The sequence below is a fragment of the Enhydra lutris genome, unplaced genomic scaffold, assembly GCF_002288905.1.
Source record: "Enhydra lutris kenyoni isolate GAN:26980312 unplaced genomic scaffold, ASM228890v2 scaffoldscaffold69, whole genome shotgun sequence".
Taxonomy (NCBI): domain Eukaryota; kingdom Metazoa; phylum Chordata; class Mammalia; order Carnivora; family Mustelidae; genus Enhydra; species Enhydra lutris.
Window position 1 is genome coordinate 5,685,931 of NW_019154153.1, and position 25,132 is coordinate 5,711,062.

At 41.4% G+C, this 25,132-nt stretch overlaps 1 protein-coding gene across 1 annotated transcript in view; it reads left to right on the forward strand.

The window, feature by feature from the left end:
* Positions 1–10,890, forward strand: part of LOC111159811 (NADH:ubiquinone oxidoreductase subunit A9) — a 35,058-nt gene extending 24,168 nt beyond the window's left edge. Inside the window, exons 8-11 of the mRNA XM_022522428.1 lie at positions 240–316; positions 5,660–5,755; positions 8,138–8,204; positions 10,595–10,890. Coding sequence (XP_022378136.1) covers positions 240–316; positions 5,660–5,755; positions 8,138–8,204; positions 10,595–10,765 — 411 coding nt within the window. The 3' untranslated portion in view covers positions 10,766–10,890. The remainder of the gene's footprint in view (positions 1–239; positions 317–5,659; positions 5,756–8,137; positions 8,205–10,594) is intronic.
* Positions 10,891–25,132: the final 14,242 nt, after the last annotated feature.

Below are 25,132 nucleotides of genomic sequence, written 5' to 3' on the forward strand. Positions count from 1 at the left end.
TGACCAGAAAAAATATTTAGGTGAACCTTCCAATATGCAGATCATTTGAGGCCTTGAGGAGTGGGTTTTTTAAGGAGCTTTTTCAAATGGACAGTGCCATTATCTTAATTTCTTTTTATTATTTTTTATTTTTTGGTTGTGACTGATGTGGCCTGCTTTCCTTCCTCCCACCCTCCCTCTCCCCATCCCTGTTTTTCTCTTTTGACAATTACTTAAACATGTGTTACAATTTCTTATAGGTTGTAGATGTATCAAAAGGAATTATTAATGCAATTAAGGATCCAGATTCCAGAGGGAAATCTTTTGCCTTCGTTGGGTAGGTGACTAGAGTTTGACCTTAAAATTGTGCTCCCTGTTAAAATGAACAAATTGTAATGATTTATAAGAACAGTAACTTCTAAACATGTCACTAGTTTTATTTGTTGCATTTTTAGCATTTTTCCTCTACGGTATTTATTCCAGAAATTTTATTCACTAGCCCCGAGTTCAGTGTGTTTCAAAGAGCTGTCCAAAGTCCGCTATCATCAGAATCTCCTGAATGGTTCCTTTAAATCAGAATTTTGAGTGAACTGGGGAATCTACTTTAATAAGTGATTTTTCTGTCATCAAAGTCTGAGAGAACCAACTGCCTTAGACTATTACATATACTTTGTCCAATGATCACCAAGGATGGTTTTGTACTATTCCAGTGATGTTTTTTAACATATAAAAGGATATTATTATAGATTCAAAAACACAAACAGAATACTTTTAGGGAGTAAGTACAGTTGCGAAATTAAATTGCTTTTGATAGAGTATCGCAATGCGCCCAAACAGTTGGAGATGGCTGGTTTTGGGTACAGTTGGTAGTGCTTTGTGAGACTTATCGTTCATGATATGCCGTCTTTGCTGTTAGGACACATGGGCACATAACATAAGCTATGTGACTTGCCTGATTTTCTTAAATCTTGCTACAGCTGGGTTTAGAACCTCTTTTCTGACTTAATTAAAACTAAAAAGTGAAGATTCAGTCTGCCAGGTTGGTAGGTACTAAGTCCACCTAAAAATTGGCCCAGAACCCTATCATTCTATGAAGCAAACTGATGACACCTGATGTCCGTGAAAGGTGAGAATCTGATTAACAATTAAGTGATAGCGTAATTTCTAAGAAATATTTGCTTCCAGAGAAAAGATGCTTTTCTCTCTAAGCCAGGAAGCATAGTATATATTCTGAGGATTATGAATTCATACATTGTTATTTTTTCACTATTGTTAAAGGCTTAGCTTAGTAAAATTTTTGTCAGTGTTAAAAACCATATTACATTTCCATATCTAGCAGCTGCAGGATGTATCCCTCTCTCTGAGTTCCTCATTCACTGTGTTAGCACAGTTATATACTCCAGAAGAATCAGCTACAAAAACTGTGTTCAGCTCAGTGTCCATAAATCACTAGACTCAAAGACATCTGATTCTAGTCAGACTAGGATTCTGATGAAAAGAAAATAGAACTGGCTTTACAAACTTTGCTTACTACTTGCTGGAAATAACTCTTAGCCCTTTCCCTTTTTACCTTGAGGGAAAGAGACCGCCAGTCTCTCTGCTAGGCTGTGGTGCGCCATACTTGTTTGGCACATTGGTGGGAGAGTAGTGCTCGGCATGGCAACGTACGTATTTTGTGACTGCCATAAGTGTAGCTAGGCATCTGTGTTTCTCTTTCTGTCTCTGTAGCATGGGAAAACTTGGCTTATTTCTCAGACACTTTGAGGTGAAGACAGAAGCATAAGACCTTAATTTTGCTCCTAGTTTTTTCATAGTTATTAACTATAGGATGTTGGTCCATTCCATCATTTGTTCATTAAATACCTATTATAGACACATATGTACATAAAAATGTGAGAACTGATAAAGTCAGCAAGGTCACAAGGTATAGGATCAGCATATGCAGCTGGGTTTCCATGTATTTGCAGATGAACTATCTGAAAATAAAAATAAGAAAATTTTATTCACAGTAGCATCAAAAGAATAAAATACTTAGGTATAAATTTAACAAAAATAAGACTTGTATCTAGAACATTGCAAACACTGCTGAGAGAAATTAAAGAAGAGTTAAGTAAACAGAAAGACATCTCATGGTCATGAACTGAAAGAGCCAATATTGTTAAAATGGCAGTTTTCCCCAAATTCATCTGTTGATTCAATCTAATCCTATCAATATTCCAGGAGGTTTTTTGCTTTTTTGTTTTTTGTTTTGGCAAAAATTGGCAAATGAATTCCAAATTTATATGGAAATGCAGAGATCCACAATAGCCAAAACCAATTTGACAAAGAAGAATAAAGTTGGAGCACTTAAATTTCCTAATTTCAAAACTTACTCTAAAACCATAGTTATAAAGACTGATACTGGCATGAGAGTAGAATATAGATGAATTATCAGAACTGATAGTCTAGGAATCAGCCTTTGTGTTTATAGATGATTGATTGTTGACAGAAGTGCTGTGACACTTCAGTGGGGAAAGAATAATCTTTTTCTTAAATGGTCCTGGGAGATCCACATGCAAAAAAGTTGAACATGGGGCCTTAACTTCACACAATACATGAAAAAATTAACTCAAAATATATTAGAGACCTAAATGTAAGAGTTAATGTTATAAAACTTTTGGAAGAAAAATGATCTAGACCTTGGGCAAGGCAGAGATTTTTTATTTTATTTTTTTAAGATTTTATTTATGTATGTATGTGTGTATGTATGTATTTTAGAGTGTGAGTGGGGCGAGGAGCAAAGGGGGAGGGAGAGAGAGGGTGAAAGACTGTCAAGCAGACTTGGCATTGAGTGTGGAGCTGGACACGGGGCTCGATCTCACAACCCAGAGACATGACCAGAACCAAAACCAAGAGTTGGATGCTTAACCGACTGAGCCACCCAGGTGCCCCTAGGCAGAGATTTTTTGATGTGATATCAACAGCATACTTCAGAAAAATAGATAAAAGTGATAAAAATCACAAAAAATGATAAAAATAGACTCCACCAAAAATGAAAAACTTTTGTACTTCAGAAGTCACCATTAAGAAAATGATGATAAGGGGCGCCTGGGTGGCTCAGTGGGTTAAAGCCTCTGCCTTCGGCTTGGGTCATGGTCCTGGGGTCCTGGGATCGAGCCCCACGTCGGGCTCTCTGCTCCGCGGGGAGCCTGCTTTCTCTCTCTCTCTCTGCCTGCCTCTCTGCCTACTTGTGATCTCTGTCTGTCAAATAAATAAATAAAATCTTAAAAAAAAAAAAGAAAATGATGATAAGTGGGGAGATCATCCGCTAAAAACCAGGGGGTGAGTCAGAGAGGTATATGGAAACCTTGAGGGACTGGGGTAAAGATAGGAAGTTTTCCTGGGGAGCACAGAAGAACAGCACTTAGGAGAGCAGAGTAAGGTAGCACAGCAGAACGGAGTCTTCTGTTCGAAGTTAGTGATCAGAAATATAGGTGAAGTCAGGTAGCTCCGTTGTATTTTCTCTCCAGTTCTGTCTTTCTGGGGTTCTGGCACAAAGAAGGCAGACACTTGCATGAACCAGAAGAGGGACTTGGCTATGCTAGTATAGTGGAGAGACAGCTGGGGGCAAGGTTTTGCTGAGGGTATTTGCAAAGGAATGACTATAATGCCGAACCATGAAACCTAAGCTGGGAAGGGCACAGGCTTCAGTGTGCCTTTCTCTGTGAGCAGAGGCACTTAAACGGGTCTTTGAGTCACAGTTAATGGAACACAAAGTGCTTCAGAGCAACTGAAGAGCAAGTGTATTACATATAATTAGTTTACCCCTGATACCAGTATTGCTTGTCATAGTGAAGATTACAGATTGTTTTTTGGCATAGCATGTATGCACTGCAGTGATCCTTACACATCCTTCTGAAACTTGAAGGAAGCTTTTTGAGGCCTTTGTCTGATAGTTCCTCTCCCTGACATTTTCATGTTTTTTTTGTTTGTTTTTGTTTTTGTTTGTTAAAATGTCAGAATGAGGAGTTTCTCAATTACGTTCATTCAGCTCTTGAGCTCTCACAGACTTTCTGAGGCAAAGGGGTCTAGGCAAACGGGTGAAGAGATACTAAAATGTATTATAAGCAATAATAATTATTAAAGCTAGGTTATACCAGGACAAAACTGCTCAGATCTGTGGAATAGAAAGTCCAGAAGCAGCCTCAGATATATGTAAGAATATAGTATGTGACATTTCAAAATATGGGGAAAGGGTAGATCATTCAGTAAATGGTATTATATCTACATAAGGTAAAGATATAATACCATTTACTGAATGGTCTACAATGTTATGGATTAAAGAATCTCAAAACATTAGAAAGATATGTGGGGGGGGGGCACCTGGTTGGCTCAAGTTGGTTAAGCATCTGCTTCAGCTCAGGTCATGATCCTGGAGTCCCAGGATCGAGCCCCACATTAGGCTTCCTGATCAGTGGGCAGTCTGCTTCTCCCTCTGACCCTACCCCCTCTCATGCTCTCTCTCTCTCTCAAATAAATAAAATCCTTAAAAAAAAAAAGTGGGAATTTATGTCACTAGTTACTAAAGAGGGATTTTCTAAATATAAAATCAAACCATAAATCAGAACTTTTGCTTAAGTGAAATATTTAAACTTGTGTATGTCACAAAACACTTAAATATTAAAAAGCAAAATACAAACAGCAAAAAATATTTCCAACTATGTCATTAAAATGTAAAGAATTCTGGGGCACTTGGGTGGCTTAGTCAGTTGAGTGTCTGCCTTTGGCTTGGGTCCTGGTCCCCTGGTCCTGGAATCGAGCCCCGCATCAGGCTCCCTCCTTGGTGGGAGTCTGTCTCTTCCTTTTCCCTCCCCCTATGCATCATCACATGTATGCACAAGCGCCCCCCCCCCCATATAAAGAATTCTTAGAAATCATTCTTTATAGACAGGGCTTCAGGAAGAAAGAGAGAAATGAAGTATATGTAGCCAAAACTATATAAAGAAAAAAAATCTCTATCATTAAAGTAATGCAAATCAGAATGTTGGGGTACCATTATTAGGGCAGATTGGCACAGTTTTATGACTAAACTCATTTTTGGTGAGGGGGCTGCTAGCATGACCTTTTTGGAAGGCAGTTTGGAAATATTCAATAAAAGGCTTAAATTTTCCAAGCATAGTCGGAGCCAGTTCCATTGTAGAATACACTGTAAATACATAATTATGGATAAGTACAAATGTTTACTGTAAGCGTGCCATTGAAGCATTATCTTATAAAAGAAAAATATATTTTAATAACTTAAATATCCCTGAGACTGGGAATTTATCCAATAGTTATGATTGTATGCAGTGCTATTTATGTGACTGTTAAACATGCACTAGAATATTGAGTGACATAGAAAGGTGATTGGGATTTAATGTTAAATGAAAGGCATTACAGAATAGGAATACCTGTGTAATCTTACATTTGTAAAAGCAAAAAATGTGTATATGTAAGGGGATGAGAAGGCTACATTAAATATATTTATCTCTGATGGGATTATGGGTGAGTTTTCTTTGTGCCAATCTGTATTGACTATAGTGCTATGTGTTTCGTCTTTCATAAGAAAAATGTTAGTAAGAAAAATGTTAGTTTGTTAAATTTAGAAAGAAAATTTGTAAGGAGTGAATAATTTGGAGAACTACAAATTTTCTTTTTGTAGGCCCAATCGGTACCTCCTTTTCGACCTGGTGCAGTATGCCTTTGCTGTGGCTCACAGACCCTTCCTGCCATATCCTTTGCCACATTTTGCCTATCGGTAAGTAAAGTGCTTCTTTTTATGCCTTCTAAAATAGAGCTAACACCATACATTTGTTTGTAATGCTGTCATTTAGGGTTATAGGGAGTATGTTTGTTACAGTAGAGCTTCTGAATCTAACTAGGAGGTGCTTCTGATGTCTTGGTGTTACTCTAGGACAGAACCAGAGGTGTCAAAGAAAGGGAAATGTGCTTAGTGTGGATGAGAAAAACAATGTGTATTGAGAGGTTAAATCTGCAGTTCTTCAAATTCTCTCATTAGAAACCACTGGGTTTTAATTTGGAGAAGTGTCTTGCTCGGCAGGTTGCATAAAGGAACGATCAGGTTTCCCTTTGTTTCATACCTCTCTCCCAGATGTGGGAAAGGATCTTTTCTTTATTAAACCAATCTGGTCACGTCATTGGGGAAAGGAGCTGGGTTGATTCACACTTGATCTTGTGGTACCTTTTCTTCTTGTCCTGCTTCTTGGTTCACTTCTTCCCTTTGCAGGTTTAGAGTATCAGAATGATCATGTCACATACTTGTGGTCTGGTTGGGGAGACCTTCACATCCAGTTTGCCAGGGATAGACTTATAAACCAACATGGCATTTCACTCCTGAATTCATTCAACAAATATTTCCCAAATGCCCTCTATGTCTGAGGCAAGGCACTAGGGACTCAAGATACTATACTAAACCCTTAAAAAGCTTGTGATCTAACACAGGTATTAGAAAAATAGGCAGACTGCAGCGTGATGATACTATTCATTGGGGTGTTCTGTTTTTCAAGTCGTCTCCTTCATCCTCAGTACTCTGTGAGTGACATAAGTAGGGAAGAGCATGTAGTGCACGTGAAGGAGTAATGTTGGGGGCCAAGCACGAGGAATACTTCTGTTTAAAGGACCTGCAGTGTCAGAGAAACTTATCAAGAGGCTCAAAGTGAGTCATCAGACATTTAGGTGAAAGAAGTGAAACATTTAGAAGCCTAGATAGGGATAGGAGGGGGTGTTTTAGGGAGGAAATGACTGTTTCAAGAAGGGGAGCCTGGCTATTCACTTCTGTGGCTCCCACACCTGGAAAAGTGTTTGGCACACACACAGTAGGCACTTTGTCAGTGTTTGTGGAATGAAAGGCTACTGAAAAGTCAGACGAGGTGAAGGACTTAAAAGTATCCACTGGAGTCAGTAGTGAGGTCATTTTGATGGTGGCTTTGGTGCTGAGCAGGGGCCGTAAGCCAGACTGCAGGGAGCTGCTTCCTTGGCTGAGCAGGAAATTGAGAATTACCGCGAAGTGGAGTTGGCATATGCACAGGGAGTGGCCCGTTGAGGACACGGAAGTGGAGAATGGAAGTCCTCTGTTAACACCCAACCAGAGCACAGAGTTGGAGGTTTGCTGGGGGTGTTTTAATTACGCTGTAATAGCCCAGTATAGTGCCATCTGGACCGGTTGTCTGGACTCTGAGACTTTATTTGCTCCTGGAGAAATTCTGACCCATTTTCAGCTTGCTTTTTAATTTTTTTTTATGTATACTAGAACGATGTTTTTTAAGTATTTAGAAAGCTGTGGAGCCCCACATTCAGTGACCCACTGGAGACCTACGAGGTAAATCAGATAGAAGCAGAGCTGCTCTAGTGTAGTGATGGGTGTCCTCAGAACCCGAACACCCAGCCTTTGCCCCAGTGCTCTGTGGGGACCCTGAGGAATTCCTAGGGTTCCCCGGACTCAAGGTGAGACCGCCTGCTCCGAAGATACTTAACAGGAGCTCGGCAGATAAGGAAAACCCTATTTTCAGTAAGAGTGGAGAGATGCCATTAATTGAAGCAGGCGGCACTCTTGTCCTGGGTTTTCTGTTTGCTTCCTGATTTGAATCATTCGTCTTAGGCATCTCCTTACTTTTCAATTTTTTTTGTTCCCTTGGGGCCCCTGTTTTTTTGTTTTTTTTTGTTTTGTTTTGTTTTTGCGGCGGGGGACCCTGTTTTTAAGGATTACAATTTGCATCTTGCTTACTACTTGGCTTGCCCGGTGTTCTTACCAGAAGCATATCTGAATGTGTGAGGTTTAAATTAGATTAGATGGCACTGACTTCCCTGAACGTCAGATATTTTTGTTTATTTTGTTGGTAGTAATGGCTTTATTTTAATTTTCATTTGTTCGGATTTGTTGTATGTTCCGTGGAGAACAGGACTGCCACAAGCTAGGGCAGTTGGGCTGGGTTAGCTTAAAAGGAAAGGTAACCTCACATGTAGGGGTGCCAGGATATTGGTTATTTTTTTAAAAACAGAACAAAACAGCCAGTGAGCTCCCGCCTGTATGGCAGCCTTTCTGCCGGTGCTTCTTGGAGGCCAGCTTGAGTACTGGGTGTGGAAATGCTATCACATGCACCGTATTTATTCCTTTTTCTAGGTGGGTAGCACGACTCTTTGAAATGAGTCCGTTTGAACCCTGGACGACAAGGGATAAAGTGGAGCGGGTGAGTATGTGATGAACATCTCTCCGGCCAGGTACTGGGCAGAGAACTACAGAGATGGATAAGTTAGAATTGAGTTTTGTTTGCTCACTGGGTTATTTGCATGCTGTTGTCCATGATCCTTCTATCTGAAGCAGGCCCCGCAGCTTGGGCCCTGAAACTCACCCCCCCTCAGCCTGCTCGGGCTGTGGGGATGCTCCCTTGGCTTCTCTCAGATGTGATCTGTTTTCCTTCTTGGCTAGATCATTCCCAACAGCACACAAACATGCCTTCAGGGCTCTGTTTTTTTAAAGGTGAAGCCCTCCCTCCCTTGTCCCTTCTACTAGCCACCGTCCTGTTTGTCTGGGTCCCTTTGAGTCGTAACTCTTCAGAAGAGCTATCTGTTCCTGCTGTTAACCATTGCTTACCTCAGTCTTTCTAACCCACTCCATTCAGGCTTTTATTCCCACTTCTACCCACAAACTGCTCTTTTCCAGATTATATGTGATCTGGACTACCTATGATCATCCCTCTCCCCGTGAACCCTCACTTGCCAGTCTGTTTTCTGGCCATCTCCATATTCCTTTGCTTTTTCCTCCTCTCACTCAGCCATGCTTTTCGGTTTGTCTTCCTGGTTTACCCTCTTCTCCCTGATCTGTAAATGTTGGGGGACTGACAAGCACTGTCCTCAGCCCTTTTGTATCTTTGCTTAACTTCTGAACGATTCTCCCCTCATCTCATGCTCCAGCTGCTGTCTGTGAGCTCACGGCTGCATTTTTACCTCCAGCCTTGAATTGCCCCTCACCCTTCCCAGCTGCAGACTCTTACATGTATTTGGGTCTAATACAGTTTTTTGAAACTTAACATCTCCGCAGATAGAACTGCAAACCTGCTTCTCTCCTGGCCTCTCTCATTTTAATTAATGAGATCACTGTTCTCTCTGTTGCTCAAGCCAAAAATTTAGCAATTCTCCCCTCATTTATTACTTTCTCTTACCAGTCTAAACCAGTATTGTCCAGCAGAACTTTCTGCAGTGATGGAAGTGTTCTGTAATCTACAATGTTCAAAACATAGAGACTAGCAACGTACGACTGTTGAACGTTTGAAATAATGGCTAGTGCAACTGAAGAAATAAGATTTGAAGTTTATTTAATTTTAATTAATTTAAACTTAAGTGAAAACTACCACATTTGTCCAGCGGCTGCTGTTTTGTGGAGCACAGCCATAGCCCATCAGCGGGTATTATTCAGGCAACCCTCAAAATATATGGCAAATCTTAACTCCTCCTGCTTCTCCCGGCCCTTGGGTTTTTTGTTTGTTTGTTTGTTTGTTTTTGTTTTTGTTTTTCAACTTTGTATTCTGAAAGTGTATGTAATAGCATTGAACATTTTTGGCTTAAAGAAAGGTCTCCACTCTGCCTACCCTAATCCAAGTAGGTCAGTTATTCCTTTCTCATTCTCTTGACCAGTTTCGGGCTGCCTGTCTTGTCCCCTTACAGTGTGTTGGGTTCCAGAGCTCCGGTTCTTTCTGTCTTGCTGTCTCCCACACAGCATGTAGAAGTGTTTTGAGGAAGAACACAAAATAAAATAAAAATTCCATATTGTCTCTACATTTGAAGACCTGTTGACCTTTTCTCAACAAGAATAGTCAAATGATCCTCTGAGTGTTACCTAAAAATTAAAACATGGGCTTTCGATTTGGAGGCTGCCTCTTAGCATTTCAGTAAAAATTGCAGACTTTGCCAGGTGGGGAGGATGAAGGAGTGAGGTGCTCTATATGCACACTGATTCTCTACATGCACTTGTGCATGGTTTGGGATCGTGGAAGTCTTCCAGCTCATTCTCCTCCTCTACAAACAAGATGGGTTTGGTGTTTTTAGATCTGTGGCGAGCATCAGTCAGCAAGGCAAAGTACAGTAGAAGCACAAAGGTTAATGGATTATCTCTTAGCAAGGAATAAACACCAATTATCTCCCTAATGCAGCAGTGCAAACGGAAGCAGGAAGCCCATGCACAAGGGAGAATTGGGGAATGGGCTGGTTCTGCATTAGCCTGTTTTATTTTCTTCCTGGACCTCCTGTGAAGCCACTGTGACGATGTGGCTGGCGTTTCTCCATTGCAGATTGATTTCTCGTTCAGTCTGCGGAATGGCTCATCTGGAGCCAGTGTTCCTTGTTCGTGGTAGTGCTGGGGACCTTTACGCTGATATTTGGTGACCTTGCCTTTTTTTTTTTAAAGCTCTTTTTCTGTGGTCTACTTTTAGTGAGGTCCAAGAATCAAAACCAGCACGTGTCCTTTGGAAACAAGTCTCGGTAATGGGACTCAGGCCAGCTTGAGTGTTTCAGGGGTCAGTGAGATAGCACTTTGTGTTCTTGGTCAGTTCTCAGAGTTCTCCGTGGTTCTGTGTGTCCACAGCTTCACATCACAGACATGCTGTCGCCTCACCTGCCTGGCTTGGAAGACCTTGGAATTCAGGCCACACCCCTGGAGCTCAAGGCCATCGAGGTGCTGCGGCGCCACCGTACTTACCGCTGGCTATTGTCTGATATTGAAGATGTGAAGCCGGCCAAGACTGTCAACTTTTAGCGGCCCCTGTGCTGCCCCGGGCTTTCCGTGTTGGTTGGATTACCCGGCTGGTGACCAGCCCACTGTCGTCAGAGAATCCTGTATCTAATGAATAAGATCCCTCTATTAAATCACCTGAGGATAAAGTCTGCTGCAGCTTTTTCTTTCCTCACTTAAAAGATGAGAAATTCAGTCATTTAGAATTTATACATAATTTCTTTAAATATATATTTAATAATGATATATATCATTTATTCTTTGAGATATTGAAGGATTTTAATTTCCCTATGTCAGGCTATTTCTGGCATATGTTTTGGAAGACAAGAACCCCTTTTTAATGTCCAGCTATTGTGATGACCTTGAGTGATACGTGATTGTCTTTTAATATCTATTAATTGAGAAAGTATATAGTGTCCCATAACTAACCTGAATTATTCACACTTAAGGTATTTTCAAAGATTTGTCTTAATGACATCTACATACACTTAAAAAACTAGTTAGTACATGTAGAAACATTGTCTGTAGACGTGGGTTCTCCAACGACTTGCAGTAATTCATCAGTCCTCTGCTTGGATCTGAACTCCCTGAGGCCTTTGTCCTGCTGCTGTCTGGACAACATCTAGGTGATTTCAGATCCGTGGGTGCGGGTGGGTTCTCTCCTGTGCAGAGGCAAGGCCGCGGCCTCTGTTCGGTAATGCCAATGCTTAGGAATTAAAATTTTTTATAAAAGTTGTTAACATCACAGCCAGGATCCATATGAACAGTTGGTGTGGTGAGGGCAAGTCCCTCAATGCAGTACGATTAAAAACTCCCGTCATTTGTGGCGAAGCCAGCACACTGCCATTTGTGGTGACCCAAGGTTGGCCCTTGCATTCCACTGCACTGCAGCCCCTTGGTCAGTTTGATGGGAGTGACCAGGAAACCCTGTTCAGTTCTGGTAATGTCCATCTCGTCCTCACAGAATAAGGAGTGTGAATGTGGAGGGTGAGTTCTCTACCTGCACTGTCTGCGTGCTCCAGAATCTTTTGTCCCCAGATGGACAGAAGTGTGCTGTTCATTGCAGTCATGGACCAACAGCATCCGTATCGCCTGGGAGCTCGTTAGAAATGCAGAATGCCAGGGGCGCCTGGGAGGCTCCGTCAGTTAGGCCTCTGACTCTTGATTACAGCTCAGGTCATGATCTCAGGGTCCTAGGATTGAGTCCCGTGTCGGGCACTGTTCTCAGTGGGGAGTCTGCTTGTCCCTCTTTCTCTCCCCCTTCTCCCTCTCATGTATGTTCTCTCTCTCTCTCTCTCTCATATAAACAAATCTTAGAAAAAGAAAGAAGGAAAGACATGCAGCAATGCGGAATGCCAGGCCCTACCTGTTGGATCAGGATCTGCATTTTAGAAAGGACCCTGGAAGATGTGTATGCACATGGGTGGAAAAGCACCGATGTGCAGAAATGCTGTAACCGAGTGGGGCCATTCCCATGACTCAGATGGCTGAGGCCCACCCAGACATTTTAAATCAGAATCTCTAGAAAAAAAGACCCAGCAATTTTATTTTTATTAAACATGGCGGTTTATTCTACACAGTAAGATGTGAGAATCGTGTTCTAGGGAAAGGAACCCAATACCAGCTTTCCTTTTTGTCTTCAGTGCAGATGACTTATTTCGGATGACACCCTGGTTGGTCACAAGCCAGCCGGTAGACACACAGATGGGCGGGTGTGCTCTGAAAAGAAATCATAATTCTATAATATAGAGCATCTTCTCTTACAGAATCTACATGTTCCAGCAGTGCTGTTTCTCATTTGTATCATAACTCATGGTGCCACATACTTGCTTTCTCTAAAAACCATGATTCAGTCAGGATAGTTTTTCTTTCCTGTCATGGCCAACACCTCCTGTATTTTCTAATGCATCCTTTATTATCCTGATATGATATGAAAGTCCTAGCTTCTACAACATGTAATCAAAATACAATGTCCTATTAGTACAAACAAGAAATGGAGGTAGTACGTAATAAAACAACATGTACTCCCGTTGTATCGATATGTGCACAGCCATACAGAAGGCATGAGGGAGCTGTTGCTTTCTCGCCTCCGCTAGGCGGTCACAATGGGCACAGATGTAAACTGGCCTCTCATCACAGGGGAGGGGTCGTGTTGGTCACCGAAACACTGTGAGCACCGCCACTGTTCTTGGTACCAGCTTCTGTATTTAGTGAACAACTACTTGTAAAGTTCAGAACAAAACAAAATATAATCCCTTCTAGGTTTATAGTAATTGTATTCTCAGAAAATGCAGCGTGGGGGCGTCTGGGTGGTTGAGTCAGTTATGCGTCTGTCTTTGGCTCAGGTCATGATGTCAGGGTTCTATGATTGAGCCCCGTGACAACCTCCCTGCTCAGCAGGGAGTCTGCTTCTCCCTCTCCCTTTGCCTTACCCCCTTAACCTCCACTCATGCTCACTTGCTCTCTCTCATGCTCTCTCTCAAATAAGTAAAATACTAAAAAAAAAAAAAAAAATCAGCATGTATTAAACCCATGCCAGATGTTTCTTATATCTGTAAAATAGAGTTAGATTCTAGTGGGTTTCAACTCCTACCATTCCTGATTCATGCTGCTGGTGCTCCTCAGTCATCGTGATAACCAGAGGTACCCACAGGGTTTCTAGATGCCTTTAGGAGGCTTTACCACCCCTGTTAAGAACTATTGCTGTGATCCATGCATAAAAATCTTTGAGAAGTATGTTGTAATCTTGTCTTGGGGGTCAAAGGTGGGTTTGGGCAAGGTGACAGTGCTTGAATTTAAAGATCGGAAACAGCATTGAGCAGAAGTGTAGTGTTTCCCCTCTCTTGCCTGCCAGTTGTGCAACACAAGCACCTAAAGTTCTCTGCTGGTTCTTCTACCAGGCAGGCCCACGCCACACCATGGTTCAGTCTTCCAACTTGATCTCTGATTTTCCTCCCCCGCAGTACACTCTTGAACAGAGTGCACATTTGAAGTTCAGAATGCAAAAAAGCTGCCATAGTACCTCTGGTGCTAACTCTCGTTAGTTACAGAAATTATTATTCATTATTCATGGTTTGCCATGAATTAGCACAATAACCAAACTCGTGTGATTTTGACCCCTCCTGGTCAGCCAACCTCTCTGATACTGTTCCTTTGGGCTGTCCCCCTGGCTTATCTTCTCGTACTTCTTCCTTAGGCCAGTGCCAGAGATGTTCTTTTTCATTTTCCTTGGCTCCTGAGAATCCTGTTTAATCTGGGTTGCCTGGCATTGTGCCTCAGCTCCAAACCAAAATGCCGCGACAGTCAACTGACCATGAAGGAAATGTCCCCTGGGCGTTCATTGAATAAATCATGACCAGACAGTACTTTTCCTAATCCTATTCTAAAGGAAGTCAAAACTATTTTCTTCCTCTCCGTTGCTTATTTCCTCCTCTCCAGACTCTTCGTATTTTCTGTCTCTTAGGGAAGACAGCCTTTCTACTTTTCTCAAATTGTTCCCAGGAAGCTCCACTTGGATCTTGTATCTCTGTCCTGGTCACTTGTCCACAAGGGACAATTTTATGTCCATGTGTAGCACATGCATATTGTCCTCCTCAGCTCAAATAATACTGTCCAAAGTCCCAGCATCCCAGCATTAAAGATTGTTATCCATTCAACTAGTAACATAAAAGTTAAGGGAAGATGCAGCCCCTAAAGTCAGCCTGGGTTCCTCCCGGGCTCCAGCTCTCCCCAGCTGGGTGACTGGGTTGTCGCTATTTCCTCCCTTCACTGTAGGTTGTGGTGAGGATTTCTTGAGAGTATACGAATAAATCACAAATCACAGTCCTAACAGAGAGCAGATAATATCAGCTGGTGTATGTCTTACCCTTGGGGCCATTCTTGTGTTGGATGATGGGGATGCAAGGATGCTTTCCACTCAGTGAATTCACAGTTCAGGCAGGAAAATAGACATAGAAGTTGTAGCTACTGTACTTCAATATCAATTTTTAGGTTTCTGGGAGGGCAGTTTATCAGTATAGAAATTTTCATATTATATAATTTATTGAAATAACTAATTTTTAAACTTCTTTATTCAACCCACAATTGTAATTACACATTTATTGATTAGAGCATTTGGCTTTGAGGGGTTCTTATGCTTTCATTACTTAAATTTCCTGAGCTAGTTAAATTTGTTTTTAAAAATAATGAATTATAAGTAAAAACTTAATAAATTATTTTTTCTGTTAAGTTTTACAACGTAAGTTTTGCAATATACAAAACCTTCCTGTGTTCTTGGGCAAATCTAGTAAGGCTAATGAATTAATTATACAGATACTAATATTAAAGTCTGGTAGTGTGACACTCTTTGCAAACTTTGCAAAATTCTCCTACCTTCCAACTTGAAAACCAAAGTCTAAATAAATAAAATACACGTTTGAAACTAGAATCATAAGATGAAACTGTTAGACTCTAAAATGCTAAATTCCTAACTATTATAAATACTTTCAGTACCAAATATGCAGATGTTATCCCCAAATTTGACATGAAATATAAATCAAGGTTTGAATTACTTCATTCTGTATATTTAGGTTTAAGTCTTGTCAGAAGTGGAAGACCTTTAACAACTAAGGAGACAATTGTCCCATCCCAAGCTTTTTGGAATTCCTTCTCAGTGCATGGAGATTGTGACTGACCAGGGACAGTGCCCTGGGGACAAGATCTGGGACACATATCCAGGATAGTTCTTTTCATGGTAAAGAGGGGTGAGCTAAATGTTTATTTATAGAGCCCTTTTTTTTTTTTTTTTTTTTTTTTGGTCGAGACTTCAAATCATGCTCTCCTGGGGGCGCATTTAGAGCCTGTGTTCTTTGGATTCAAGCTGCACATGACCTGATCATCACAGCTGATATCAGCCTTCAAGGCTATAAACCCACCCCATTGGTCATTACATTGTCATTTATAGTTTATCCTCATTTGTCATTACACCTCTATAATGCAACAAATCTATTTACTTTCTGATGCTACTCTAAATTCCTTTCATGTTCTTCCTGGCCTCCCTGTATAGCTCCCTCAGCTTTGCTTGGTCCTAAGGTCACCTCACATATTTTATCCCAAAAACAAATATAAATTCTATAATGGAAGCTTATGTGGAGATATGAAGAGCTCTGGAAGTATTGACGGAAAGGCTATTTCTGGAAGAGTTGAGAAAATTTCACAGAAAATGGATTTTAAAAGTGTCTTAAGGATAACCTGGAGACACACATGAGTGTACATACGGGTTTGTTGTTTGTGTGTCTGGGTAAGGAGGAAGCAGTCACTTGGCATGAAGAGAACAGCATGAGCAAATGCACTGGGGCATAGAGAGTAGGTGGTTATCTGTGGGAGGTAGAGTCCATTATTTTGGGGAGGAAGGAGGGGGGAATGTGACCGTTTTAGCAGGTAAGCTCTACACAGACTTAGGTCCCAAGGTGAACTTCAAGACTTCTCAGCTGGAGATTTGGACAGATTACCTAAATTCTCTTTCTCAGCCTCAAAATTGTCTGTAATATGGAGATGATGAAGGTAATACTAAAAATACCTAAATCATAGGATTGTGGTGAGGAATTAAATGTAAAACACTGAATTTGGCACATAGTAAGCTCTCAGTAAACATTAGCTATAATCACTTAAGTTGGAAATACCATGATTATCTGAGTCCGTTTACTGGTTTCCTGACTTCATAAATAATGGCTGCCTTTCCTAAGGGAGGGAGTAATCCCTGTTTTCCAAATAATGGAAATAGGGATTTAGAGAAAGTGAATTGCCACATTAGTAAGTAGCTGAGCTGGTTTTCGAACCTGGATCTATCTGGCTACAAAACGGGAGACTTGTTCCAGGAAGGGTTTAAGGATGCTCAGGAGAAAGACATAGATTTATATCCTGGAAGGTTACGAAGTGAGTGGGAACTGTAGGGAATGAAAGGCATATTTGAGGAAATATCTCTGGTGAAGGAAAGACCTAAGAGAGAATGGAGTAAGAGCAGGAAAGAAGTTTGAAGGGTGTCAAATAGAAAGCAAATTCAGACTTAGGGAGAAGTTTTATTTGAAAAGATTATTGCAAGGGAGGGAAAGAGACTATTGCAATCAAAGAGAGAGACCAGAGCTAAGTCTGAGCTCAACTCTGCTAAAGCAGAGCGTGGGAGGATTCTTAAGGGCTGAGGGTGAGCTGGAGAAGAAGTCCTGGTGGACAGTAGGCCATCTGGATTCCACAAGGCCCAGGGTGAAAGGAGGTCATAGGTTATCTTTTTTGTTCACTGGCTTTATCCAAAGGGAAAATAAACCGTTCTAAACTATGACAGGATGTGGTTCTACACATTGGAGCAAGGTGCCCAAGTCACACTACAGAGACTGGACATGGGGTGCTATCTCCTTGATAATTACATTTCAAAGGGATGGTCCTTGAGGAAGACATTCCCGGGTTGTAAAATTGACAAAAAGCTTTTTAAAAATATTTACATACGTCCCAAAAGGGCAGAGAAAGACTTTACACATTTTCTAAAGAAAATGCTCTAGGGGAGGTCAGGGGCCTAGAGTCAGGAAGAAACGCATCCAAAGTTTAGTCAGACTGAGGGTGTGATAAGGCCCTCTTATGGGGTGGGGAAAGGGGCAGGGGGTTACATAGATGCAAGCACCTTAATGTTCTGGGATGATGCCTGTGTAGTCTGGGGTGTCTGGTCCTGAAGGAAGTGGACGGGATAGGCGTCAGACCACAGATGGAAGATTAGCTACAACACTGGACAGTGTGGGCTGATAGTAATAGTGGTATGATAACATATATTAAACAAAAACTTTTCCCAGTGTATCCAAAATGCAATGCCGATTTCTGTCTTTCAACTTTTCTTTAAAACTGACTGGGTGTCGAGTGATATGGAGCATTTTTTCATGTGTCTGTTGGCCAGAGGATGCGGAGAAAGGGGAACCCTCCTACACTGTTGGTGGGAATGCAAGCTGGTGCAACCACTCTGGAAAACAGCATGGAGGTTCCTCAAAATGTTGAAAATAGAACTACCCTATGACCCAGCAATTGCACTACTGAGTATTTACCCTAAAGATACAAACGTAGTGATCCAAAGGGGCACGTGCACCCGAATATTTATAGTAGCAATGTCTACAATAGCCAAACTATGAAAAGAACTTAGATGTCCATCAACAGATGAATGGATAAAGAAGAGGTGGTATACATACACAATGGAATACTATGCAGCCATCAAAAGAAATGAAATCTTGCCATTTGCGACGACGTGGATGGAACTAGAGGGTATCGTGCTTAGCGAAATAAGTCAATCAGAGAAAGACAACTATCATATGATTTCCCTGATATGAGGAAGTGGAGGTGCAACATGGGGGGTTAAGGGGGTAGGAGAAGAATAAATGAAACAAGATGGGATTGGGAGGGAGACAAACCATAAGTGACTCTTAATCTCACAAAACAAACTGAGGGTTGCTGGGGGTAGGGGGGTAGGGAAAGGGTGGTGGGGTTATGGACATTGGGGAGGGTATGTGCTATGGTGACTGCTGTGAAGTGTGTAAACCTGACGATTCACAGACCTGTACCCCTGGGGCTAATAATACATTATATGTTTATAAAAAAATCAAAAATTAAAAAATAACTGACTGGGCGTCTAGGTGCCTCAATCGGTTGGGCATCTGCCTTCGGATCAGGTCATGATCTCAGGGTCCTTTGCTCAGTGGGGAGTCTGCTTCTCCCTCTACCTCTTCCACTCTCGCTGCTTGTACTCTCTCTCTGTCAAATAAATAAATAAAATCTTTTAAAAAAATAAAGTAAAATCTCAATACTAGAATGTAACCACATGAGACCAGGACTTGTCGTCATATTCACTGTGATGTCCCCAACATCTAAAACAGTAGTAGAAATCTAGTCAGCCCTCAACAAGTATTTGCTGAATGAATGGGGTAGGGAGAGTCTCACCTTATTCTTAGGTGAAAACTCCATCTGACCCCAAATTGTTCTAGTCTTGATCATATAATAACAATTTTTAATTTTGTAATAAAATCTCAAGGCTCAATTTCATCATGAGGATGCCTAGTCTCAGGTAATAATTAAAAGCCTGGTGGGCATCTGGGTGGCTCAGTCAATTAAGCATCTGCCTTCGTTTCGGGTCCTGGGATCAAGTCCTGCATTGGGGGAGGGGGGTGCTGCTCAGCAGGGAGTCGGTTTCTTCCTCTCCCTCTGCCCCTTCCCCCTGCTTGTGCTCTCTCTCATGCTCCTTCTCTCAAATAAATAAGTAAAATATTTTTTAAAAATTCCTAGCTTGGTAACCTAAATCTCTTCTGTGCTCCTCAGCTGGGGTCCAGGAAGATGGTGTCATTGGCCCTCTCTCATCTTCATCCTCACTTAGCCAATAGAAGTTTTCTTTCCTCTAGAACTGGGCCATGGGTGAGGGAGTATGGGGAAAGGCATGGTCTTATGGGACAAGGGTCTTCACTGGCAGATAGATTTGTGGACCTTCCCAGCAGCAGCTTATGTTTAAAGCTGAATATTGGGGGGGGTGCTTTCATACAAGTGATGATGGTTTGCAGTAGTAATTGAAGCTATGGAAGCAGATGCTGCAGAAGATAAAGTAGCATATAATTAACACATCACCTATTCACACCTTAGCAGAAATTGAGGAACCTATGGCTCACTGATAAGGACCCGAATGCCTGAATAAGGATGAATAATTTATGGAGTGATATGTGTATGGAGTGGGGTGTCAGATGGAAGCAGTACTAAGAAATGTGAATTAAGGAGTTGTGAGGGAATGCAGACATTTATCGGGTCTAATCTCCACCTGTCGTAACCGAAGAAACCGAATAAAAACAAGAGATAACAGCTCTATAGGATCTGGGTGAGCAAACACTTCTGGGGCCAGGCAGTCCATAAATAGGATGACAGAAAATGGAAGTGTAGGGGAAAATGTGTACTTCCTTGGAAAACAGAGCATCATCTGGAGTCTAGACTGCAGAAAAGAACTCACCCTCCCCGGCTATCTAGTTCAGATTCTGTGGGGGCTGTTTCACAACTCTGTAAACTGGAAATAACTGCTAGCAATGCAAAAATAATTCCTATCCAGAGACACATGAATTCTGTCCAGCAGGAGTTCAGCAGACCTCCCTCCCTAATTTTGCCTCCAAAGATACCTTTATTTCAATATTCTGGATCTTTGGATCTCCTTTGAACTGGATGTAACATCTCACCACTTGGCATGAATTAAATACAGTCTTTAACATGAGTTCACTTTTATATCTGTATGAGAGTCGTGATTGGTATCTTTGTTTCAAAATTATCCTTTAACTCAAGTGACTGGGGCTACCTGGGGCAGTACATCTATTTCTAGATGGGGATGTGGTACCAGCTCTCCACAGATTTTCAAGGGAAGCTGAAAATCCAATTCTTATACATGTATAAAACCTCTTTATTTTTAAATATTGATGACTGAATATTAAAAAAAAAAATCTGTGTGTGCCCCCCAAATTTCAGTGGCCCAATCCAGCCTAATGGCCGCTGTATTGGGTCAGGACAGCACAGGAAACCTGGATCCAAGGAGTACCATGTGCTGACCTGAAGTAGACCCTGGGCTCCCTCATGCATTTCCTCACCTCCACCGCCAACCTGGGAAGTAGATACCACTCCATGTCACAGGCAGCAGCCAGTCCAGACCCAGGTTCTCTGCTCAGTTCTGTTTTCCCTATGACCGGGAACAGAGGGTGTTGAGGCAGAAAGGAACGGCGGTCCTGCTTTATCTGGGGCCAGCATAAGCCTGAGCTGTGAAATCATCAGGTTCACAAGAAATTTCAGTAGGGAGGGGTGCCTGGGTGGCTCAGTGGGTTAAAGCCTCTGCCTTCAGCTCAGGTCATGATCCCGGAGTCCTGGGATCGAGCCCCACATCGGGTTATCTGCTCGGCAGGGAGCCTGCTTCCCTTCCTCTCTCTCTGCCTGCCTCTCTGCCTACTTGTGATCTTTCTCTCTGTCAAATAAATAAATAAAATCTTTAAAAAAATAAAAAAATAAAAACTTAAAAAAAAAAAGAAATTTCAGTAGGGAGATCCTTTAACAGAGTGGGCAGGGTGGGTTTTCAGAGAAGCTTTCATAACCCACCACCTTCTTCAAATGATTTGTGTGATTTCAGTGCCAACTGAAGAAATACTCCTGGGTTCTTTAAACCTAATATGTAGATTCTTTCTCAAGGACAGGACTAATTGGACGGTTGTAAATCAAAATGCAAATAACAGCATGGATGGATTTTTAGGAAAACTGGCAGGATCATAGGATGGATAAAAAGCACTGTTTCTTCACTTTTGAGTTTCCTTAATAAGTTTCATGAGAAGAGTGCACAAAGCAAGCATTCATTCATCCAAAAAATTACTGACCTCCTCCTGAACATGTCTAGCACTGTACTAGAGTCTACTTGGCATATCACATACATTTAACACCATCTCTGCCCCTCCTCATTTCACTTACCCCAGGAAACATGGCAGGCAAGACCCTGAGTTAGGCTCCTAACCACTCTGAGAAGGAAGTATTATCTCTGTTATACAGATAAGGGTAAGCAAGATAGATTCACCCAAGGATGGACAGCTGATATCATAAAACAAATGCAATGGAATCATAAAATAGAATGTGATTCTAAATCCAGAGCTCTAGTCTTTGATTTTAGCGTTTCTGTGGGGCTCATTATCAGACCCTTTGAAATAAAAACAAAGAAGCAGAATATATGAACAGCTGACCATTGATAAAAATAAAATAAGCTTTTGATGACCCGGGTTCATTTGTCTTTGTTGGGTATCACGAAGGTTTCTGTTCAATTCGATTCAGCAGAACTCTCCATATTTCAGACATTGTGCGAGGTGCTGGGGAGTCAAAGACAAGAAACTGATGCGGTTCTGAAGGGGACCCTCTAGCCGTTTTGTGTTGTTGTTTTGTTTTACCACCCCTCCTCTTAAAATAATTTTCTCCTATTTGGTCTTTTCTTCTCTGTACTCATTCTAAATTTCACCATTGTCAGAGTTTTCCTCTTAACATAGAAGCTTGAATTTTTATTCCCTTGCTCAAAATGCTAAATGTGGGGGGGGGGCAATCCTAGTTTGATAGGGATAATGTTGTTCTTTTTAGGTGTGTGGATTCTGAGGTGATTGTGAAGAATCAGACCAGAAGTGGTTCAAAGTTCATTACTGGCATTTTGTCTAACACCAGAACAAGAAGGTATAGATTTGGGAGCTTTCAGTAACTGAGGGAAAGCTAAGGGGGAGAAAAGACCCCTTGAAACCAGGCAGAATCAGGATTCATGAGGAGGCTGCTGGAAGCCTAATCTAGAGAGAAATTTGCAGAGCACTGGGGGCTCAGCATGGCCATCTTGAGTCTTTTCTGCAGAAACCACTTGGTTTCTTTGCTCTTAGTGAAAATGACAAAATTAATATTGAAACTAAGTCCCCTGCATTATAACTCCAGAAGCCAAGTTGGGGTGTTAAGTTGTCCCGTTCCCAGGGAGACTGTTCCAGAAATGGAGGGAATTTGCCATGATGTGAACCTTCAAATCACATGTGCCCAGTTTGGATAGGAGAGTCTGTTAGGGTGTGACAAAGGGTGCTATCTCATAAACGGCCTCAGCATCATAAGTAATTCTGCAAAGAACATTCTTGGACACATGACCCACATTCCTGATTGTCTTGTCAGGAAATGGAATTACTGGGCTGAAGAAAGTGAACATCTTTTTGATAACCATCCAGAACACATGATTAACTGCTATGTGCATGTTAGTTATTAATTCAGATACCAAATTCTGTCACTATTAGAGTCCATTTTGGAGCTCTTCTGTTTCATCAATATACCATATTTTGTGCCAAATTGGATTCTATTTTAATTATTGCAGCTCTATGGCACTTTTAATATCTAATGAAGTACACCTGAAGTTCACCTTGGTATTTGAGGAATATCTTAGTTCTTTAGAAATCCCAGCCAATGAGGTGGTGCTTCCAGGGTAATCTCAAATACATGATCTATACTCTCTCTCACTCTAGCTACTCAAATTTGAAATGGGGCAGTAGGAGGTGTTGGTAGGACTAAACCTCAATCCTTGGCAATATGGAGGCCTGAGAACCACTCTCCTGAAGGGAAGGAGCAAAGGGAGCAAAGCAGAGCAGCCTCAGGGCCCACTGCGGGTCCTTAGAAAGAATCAGTGGGGACGTGGGCATTTGATGCTGCTATCCACCAGGAGGAGACTGGAAGAGAAAGGGCGCTAGACACCCAGCCTTGTCACTGCATCCCAAAGTGACTGCAAGGAGATCCTGCAGAGGGGACTGAAAGATTTAAGTGCTTACTGTTCTCTGTAGCTGTTGTTATTATGCTAGAGGCAAATAGAAAACTATGGGGACAGTGGCTTGTGTGAATGTCCTGGGCAGAGAAACCTCTCAGGCTGGGTTAATCTTAACTTGGAACTCAGGCAGGATACTGATTCCTTTGGGGAAAGTATGAGTACTTACCAAAGTCCCTTCCCTCTGACCAGCTCCCAAGAAACAGAGCTTCTGTAAAAATAACTCTTGTACACATTGCCTACTACCATGTACTCAGTTCCTACCTTGGAGGCTTTGGAGGCCTATTGTAAAGCCAAAATAGTTTTTGGAAACTATTTCACCTATGAAAGTCTTGACAGTTTTAAGGGTAAATTCATGTGCTGCCCTTACAACTAACTAATCCTGATGACAGATCTATGTTTCCTGGTGGAATTAGGGAGAGCTGTGACACTGATCTTTAACAAATATTTTGGTTATCATGTGAAATCTTAGAATTCACAGCTGTAAACCCCATAGTGCATCCTTAGCCACGTTGACTTATGACAGTATGTGGTCACTGCTAGGGTAGGTGACATAAGAAGCTGGAAGAACCATTGTTCAGTCCCAAAGGTGTGAATAAGTATTTGTGTCTTTTGGCCATGTTAGGGGAGCAGAACTGTAATAATCAGCTGAAATCCAATAGGTATATAGAATGTGTGTGCAGTTTCTGACAGGTTAGACTACAGAGCCAAAATGTGGGCATTGTAGAGAATCTTGTGTTTTATGTAAAAACACTCCCAAGGAGCAGAGAATACTGTGGCCTTGTAATATCTGAAGGTGCTTCTCTAAAAACTACATCAATTAATGTACCTACGTTAACCTTTTTTAAACTTCCTCTGGATTATGGTTGGTAGTGGACATCAAAGATGACAATGTTGACATGGGGGGCTAATTTTAATAATGGTGATTACGGGGGGCACACTGGGTACCAGCAAAGAACAAAGTGTTCACCCTGGGGATTTAAATCTAAGTTAGAAAAGGCATTACAAGTCAGACATAAAACATAATAAAGTAAGGAGACCACAACACAATCTCTTTCCATTCGGGATTACTTCCCCTGGTTTGGTGTTTGTCTTCTGGGTCCCTTGAGCATAATTCTTGGTATCTTTGGACAACATCTCATGTACTGTAGGTATTCAATAATACTTATCACAAGGATAAAGGGTGGATGATTTGCTAGATAAGTTGGTCTTCCTCAGGGAGGTGGTACAGGTGTTACAGATATAACAAAATCATTATTGGAGGGAAAATGCTTAGAAAATTATTTCACGCAAAACAATGTTAGAAGTTTTAACTATGTGTCCTCTTAGCTTCAGAGCAGGTGCTCATTTTCACTGTTCGTCTATCCTCAGCTCTTACCAGTGGTGCTGCAGCAAGTGCTTCATGACTAGACACCTGCCTTGAGAGAAGTGGCCTCTAACTGACAACATAAGTGATCACTACATAAAAAAGCCAACTGTTGCCTATTTTTAAATTTTGATACTGGCATTGTAAAGGGTGAGGTTGAAGGATTTGAAAGGCCAGGAAAGAAAAGGCAATCAATAGTGGAGGATATTTTTGATGGTATCCAATAAAGAACAATTAGAGTGACGGAGCTGGAATAAAGTACCAGCAAAATGACATTTTTTTTCTTCTTAGTTCCCCAAGGTGTGAGAAACCAACCGTAAAACTCAGACACAAATGAGAAATGATTTTTCTCCAAACTGTCCAGGTCTGAGAGGAATGAAGAGTACCAGTTTCTTTCTTTCATTTTTTCTTATCTTCATAGACTGTAGACAAACTCCTAGGGGGCAAAGTATGTTTTCTTATGACTTATACAAGATACTGGGCATTGATGCTCGGTAAGAATAAAACTGGTTGTCATATTCTGCACATGAAACTACTGATACATATGGTGGAGATATTCCCCATTTATAATTGTGTAAAGTTAAAGTCGTGGAATGAGTCAGTTTCTGAAAGTCATAGGAAGGATAAGATCCTAGACCAGATTATATTCTTCCTAATTCTAATCTTCACTTTCTTCTCTTTCCCCCTCCCTTCTCTG